Source organism: Hypanus sabinus, chromosome 15, assembly GCF_030144855.1.
Source record: "Hypanus sabinus isolate sHypSab1 chromosome 15, sHypSab1.hap1, whole genome shotgun sequence".
Classification (NCBI taxonomy): domain Eukaryota; kingdom Metazoa; phylum Chordata; class Chondrichthyes; order Myliobatiformes; family Dasyatidae; genus Hypanus; species Hypanus sabinus.
The window spans coordinates 89,879,773-89,885,772 of NC_082720.1; the positions used below are offsets into that span (position 1 = coordinate 89,879,773).

The 6,000-nt window shown below is 49.2% G+C and overlaps 1 protein-coding gene across 1 annotated transcript in view; it reads right to left on the bottom strand.

The window, feature by feature from the left end:
* LOC132405689 (TBC1 domain family member 9B) overlaps positions 1-1,357 on the bottom strand; it is an 87,477-nt gene extending 86,120 nt beyond the window's left edge. Inside the window, exon 1 of the mRNA XM_059990696.1 lies at positions 1,150-1,357. Within this exon, the coding sequence (XP_059846679.1) occupies positions 1,150-1,267 (118 nt within the window). The 5' untranslated portion in view covers positions 1,268-1,357. The remainder of the gene's footprint in view (positions 1-1,149) is intronic.
* Between the last annotated feature and the right edge of the window lie 4,643 nt (positions 1,358-6,000).

Below are 6,000 nucleotides of genomic sequence, written 5' to 3' on the forward strand. Positions count from 1 at the left end.
ACTTGAAGGGGGTGAGTAATTATGCAATTATTGTTTAATAATCAATTAATTTCAAAAAGCATTTTCCTGTTCATTAGTATAAAGAAGCCAAATTAAATCCAGTGTGATTCAGTGTTGTAAAACATATAAACTTTCAAAAGGGCTGAAAACTTCATTTACAGGCACTGTAGGCCTCTCTGCCTCATGTGGTAACCCTCTCTTTTGATGAATGTCAGTGATATCATAGAATGGTGTGATGGTTCTGGTTTATAGATTAGACTATGGACTGTAGTCTTTTTCACACATTTTTATATTCTGTGTTTATTGTCAATAGCTCATTCCTTTTCCATTTTGTTGTGCAACGGGAGGGTGTTCAGTTGTGTTAGGTTTTTTGTGCAGGGGAGCGGTTGGACTGTATTTTGGGGTCAATGTTCCTCTGTGTGGGGGAGAGACGGAGTTTTGGGAGCATTGATGATTGGAATGTCACTCTTTTTGTGCAGTGGGTTTGATGTTTATCTATGAATTTTCCTTTAATACGTGGCTGTCCGGAGAAGACAAATTTCAGGGTTGTACATGGATACATGTTTTGATAATAAATGAACCTTTGAACACTGCCACATTGACACCCGCTCTCTCACACCCACGTTGCCACACACGGACACATAATGACGCAGACACATACAAAGCTTTTAAATTGATCATGAACAGGGTGCTGAATGCAAATCGATATGAAAACATGGACAAACCGTCCAGTACCGGGACAAGTGCAACAACAGGCAAAAACTGCCAATACGGAGACCGGGAGCAACTCGTGGACTCTCGGAAAGTCAGAAAACATCCCAACGCCTTTACTGATGGGTAAGAACATTAAAGCCTGCAGACAATGGTTAAATTAATTAGTTAGCAATTAACCTGCAAAAGAGTCGTATGCAGAGGACAGCAGAATTTGCAATGACTCCGCAATTCCGTGCAAAAACACCCGGAGACGCGAAAACACTCGGACGAAACGTTTTCCGAGGAAAACGTATGGAAACTGACTGTGGGTCCCGCCCCACGCACGAAGCCATTCGCCAGCTGCGGCGATCCTTGAAGGAGATTGGCGAGCCGCGGCCGTCAATCAGGCGCGGCGCGGCGCGGCGCGACGCGAAACCTCGGGACGCAGCTGCTCACCGGCGAGACCGCCGCCGCGGCCGTGGCCCTTCCGCCGCTGCAGGACGAAGAACGGGTTGGCCCGCTCGGTCACCCACAGCGCGTTCGCCAGCAGCACCTCCTCGGGGCTCAGCCACATGGTGCCGGGGAGCGCGGCTCCGCGGCTCGGCGCCTCACCGCTCGCTCCCTCGCTCGCCGGGCCGCCCGCAGTCTGGGGGCGGAGACGGTGCGCTGCGCATGTGCGGGAGTGGACGGAGGGCGAGTGACGTCAGGGAGGGGCAACAGGGAGGAAAGGGGCTTCCAGTTGGTTTGGGACTTGGAAGCTGGTCTGATAAGCTGCTCATACAGATCAAATCGTTACTCAGCGCATTCACGATTGTTTAGTATAATTTCTCAGTACGGATATGTCACCATTTATAACGGACATTCAATTTCTTGGGGGCATTGATAGTAAATAGAAGGAAAAATAATAAAATCAATGGAAAACCAATGTGCAAAAGGCAAACTCTGCAAATCCAAAAAAGAACAATAAATAAATAAGCAATATATAAAAAATGTGAGATGAAGAGTCATTGATAGTGAGTGCACAGGTTGTGGGAACAGTTCAGTGATGGGCGAGTGGGTTATCCCCTCTGGTTCAGGAGCCGAATGGTTGAGGGGTAATAACTGTTTGTAAACCTGGTGGTGAAAGTCCTGAGGCTCCTGAATCTTCTCCCTGATGGCAGCAGTGAGAAGAGAGCATGGCCTGCGTGGTGGGGTTCCTTATGAACTCTTGGTGCACAAATATATCCGTGCTCACCAGACCTGGAATATGTGGCAGTGAAGTGCCTTCCATTTTACTTACCACGGGAGTTCTCTGGGGTCATTCTGTAGTGGTGTACATTCCACAGGCCAATGTCAATCAGGCTTTAGATGATCTGAGCAATGGGATCAACACGCACAAAACAGCACACCCTAATGCCTTCACCAGCATTTCGGGGATTTTAACCAGGCCAGTCTGTAAACAATCACTAAGCAACTAACATCACTGGCAATACCAGAGGAAACAACACACTGGACCATTGCTACACCAACATCAAGAATGCTACCATGCTATTCCACACCCTCACTTGGGGAAATCTGATCACTTGGCTGTACTTCTACTCCCTGAGTATAGGCAGAGACTGAAGACTGCAGCACCAGCAGTGAGGACCAAGAAGGTTTGGACAAGGGAAGCACAGGAGCACTTACAGGACTGCTTTCAATCGGTGAACTGGACTGTATTCAGGGATATATCTTCGAACCTGGATGAGTATGCTGCAGTTGTTACCGACTTCATTGAAACCTGTGTGGATGAGTGTGTGCCTACAAAGATTGACTGTACATTACCAAACCAAAAGCCGTGGATGAACCAGGAGGTACGTCGTCTGTTGAAGGCTAGTTCTCTGGCTTTCAAATCTGGCTACCAGACCTGTACCAGAGAACCAGGTATGATTTGCAGAGGGCTATTTCAAGGGTGAAGAGACAATTTCAAATGAGGTTGGAGGCAACATTGGATTCACGTCAACTCTGGCAGAGTCTGCAAGACATTACTTCCTATGAAGCGAAACCCAATAGCATGAACGGCAGCGATGCTTCACTACCAGATGAACTCAATGCCTCCTATACCCGCATTGAAAGGGAGAACACAACTACAGCTGTGAAGATCCCTGCTGCATCTGATGACCCTGTGATCTCCGTCTCAGAGGCCAATGTTACTCTGTCTTTAAAGAGAGCGAAGGCAGAAGGTCCCAATGGGGTACCTGGAAAAGCTCTGAAAACCTGTGCCAAACAACTGGCTGGAGTATTCAAGGACATTTTCAACCTCTCACTGCTATGGGCGGAAATTCCCACTTGCTTCCAAAAGGCAACAGTTATACCAGTGCCTAAGCAGAATAATGTGGGCTGCCTTAATGACGATCGCCCGGTAGCACTCACATTGACAGTGATGAAATGCTTTGAGAGGCTGGTCATGACTAGACTGAACTCCTGCCTCAGCAAGGACCTGGACCCACTGCAATTTGCCTATCACCACAATAGGTCAATGGCAGACGCAATCTCAATGGCTCTCCACACGGCTTTAGACCACCTGGACAACACAAGCACCTACGTAAGGATGCTGTTCATCAACTATAGTTCAGCATTTAATACCATCATTCCCACAATCCTGACTGAGAAGTTGCAGAAGCTGGGCCTCTATACCACCCTCTGCAATTGGATCCTCGACCTCCTAACTGGAAGACCACAATCTGTGTGGATTGGTGATAACAATTCCTCCCTCCTTGCTGGCAATCAACACTGGTGCACCTCAGGGGTGTGTGCTTAGCCCACTGCTCTAGTCTCTATATACCCGTGTGTGGCTGGGCATAGTTCAAATATTGTGTGACCTCCATCGGTCATGGTCGACCATGGGTACTGCACCTCTGGTAGTCACTGGGAGTGGCCTCTCCAGGGCATTAAGCCAGGGCAGAGTTGATATGGAGATCCATCTGTTGCCCATGCAGTGGGACGCTGTTATGAGTGATGAACAGACCTGATGGACAATGGGGTACAGAGTTAACCATCCTCCCCTGAAAAACACGAACTATTACTGTTGTTATGCTGACCATGAGAAAGAGACGAAAAACAGGCAAGAACATCTGCGACAGATAAGAGGGAGGGGGAAATTGCTGATTAACTACATTGTGACTCCTTTTTTTGAATTATTTACTGTTTCGCTGCAAGGACAATAGTTTGCTCATGAACATTCCTCAGTGGACTGAAGGAGCGGCCTTATTTGATGGACACAGTCATTCAGGAGTGATGGATAGCTGAGACCCCGTGAGTGGGGATAAAAAGACAGGTTTGGAGAGACACCCTCCAGACACGCCCGTGGACACTGACTGAGTGTTGGGAACCCACAGAAAGGTGGGGGCTTTGGAGACCGAACCAGGAGATCGGTCAGTAAAGCTCACAGTGTTACAGCAGGGCCGGTGGGGACTTGTGTGTGTGTGTGTGTCCACTCATGCCAGAGTGACAAGTCCACCACAGAAGAATGGTCTAACAGAAGGACGGAGAGGTCATAACTGAATGACCACACCGATATGATGGATTAAGAAAGCAAAAGAAGGTTTGCCTGACTGTAGCTGTTCTCTCCCACTCCCTCTCCCACTCCCTCTCCCACTCCCTCTCCCACTCCCTCTCCCACTCCCTCTCCCACTCCCTCTCCCACTCCCTCTCCCACTCCCTCTCCCACTCCCTCTCCCACTCCCTCTCCCACTCCCTCTCCCACTCCCTCTCCCACTCCCTCTCCCACTCCCTCTCCCACTCCCACTCCCTCTCCCTCTCCCTCTCCCTCTCCCTCTCCCACTCCCTCTCCCTCTCCCTCTCCCTCTCCCTCTCCCACTCCCACTCCCTCTCCCTCTCCCACTCCCACTCCCACTCCCACTCCCACTCCCACTCCCACTCCCACTCCCACTCCCACTCCCACTCCCACTCCCACTCCCACTCCCACTCCCACTCCCACTCCCACTCCCACTCCCACTCCCACTCCCACTCCCACTCCCACTCCCACTCCCACTCCCACTCCCACTCCCACTCCCACTCCCACTCCCACTCCCACATCAGCACTCATGAACTGAACTTTATACTTTTCTGTGACAATTTATTTACCCCAGACATCAATAGAGCTTGTTTATTATTATTCCTACACTTTTAGGTTTATTACTGCTAACTTGTTTTATATGTATATTTGCATTATTGATATGATTTTGCTTATTTTTATTAATAAGAACCTTTAGTACAGTACCACCAGACTCCAACAGATACTTCTGTCTCTGCTGGTTAGACACCCAGTTATGGGGTACATAACAGACCCCCCCCCCCTCCATGCTGATGACCAGTCCAAAGGAACGACGAGAGTCGGTACAGTTTGGTGCCAGCAGCATCGCAGGAGTTGCCGTGCCGGTGCCGGGTACAGCAGTCAGCCGCCTTCAGGACTCCGACTCCGGATTTTTCATTGGGACTTACTTCCAAAGCCTTTCCCGTGAGCGGGTATAGCCACAAGGCAGCGGAGGTTTGAAATCGGAGTTTTCCCTCTCCTAGATGAGCTACCATCCCTGGTTAATGAGCCCCATCTGCCCGGAGCAGCTGGTTTTAAGGTGCCAGTGGTCCGCCTTTGCCCCTTCTCCTGTCAGTGAGAACAGTTCCGCCGTCATAAGAACTAGGCCACACGTGAAGGCCAGGAGTTGGACTTGGTTGTCAGAGGCCATGAAGAGCATTTGTTTAGCAGTGGGAGCTCGTCCCCACCACCACCCTTCAGCTATGACTACCCTTGACGATACAACCATTGTTGGTAGAATCTCAGGTGGTGATGAGAGGGCGTACAGGAGTGAGATATGCCAACTAGTGGAATGGTGCTGCAGCAATAACCTGGCACTCGACATCTGTAAGACGAAAGAGCTGATTGTGGACTTCAGGAAGGGTAAGACGAGGGAACACATACCAATCCTCATAGAGGGATCAGAAATGGAGAGAGTGAGCAGCTTCAAGTTCCTGGGTGTCAAGATCTCTGAGGATCTAACCAGGTCTCAACATATTGATGTAGTTATAAAGAAGGCAAGACAGCGGCTATACTTGATTAGGAGTTTGAAGAGATATGGTATGTTAACAAATACACTCAAAAACTTATATAGTTGTACCGTGGAGAGCATTCTGAAAGGCTGCATCACTGTCTAGTATGGAGGGGCTACTGCACAGGACCGAAAGAAGTTGCAGAGCATTGTAAATGTAGTTGGCTCTATCTTGTGTACTAGTCTACAATGTACCCAGGACATCTTCAAGGAGTGATGTCTCAGAAAGGCAGCATCCAATATT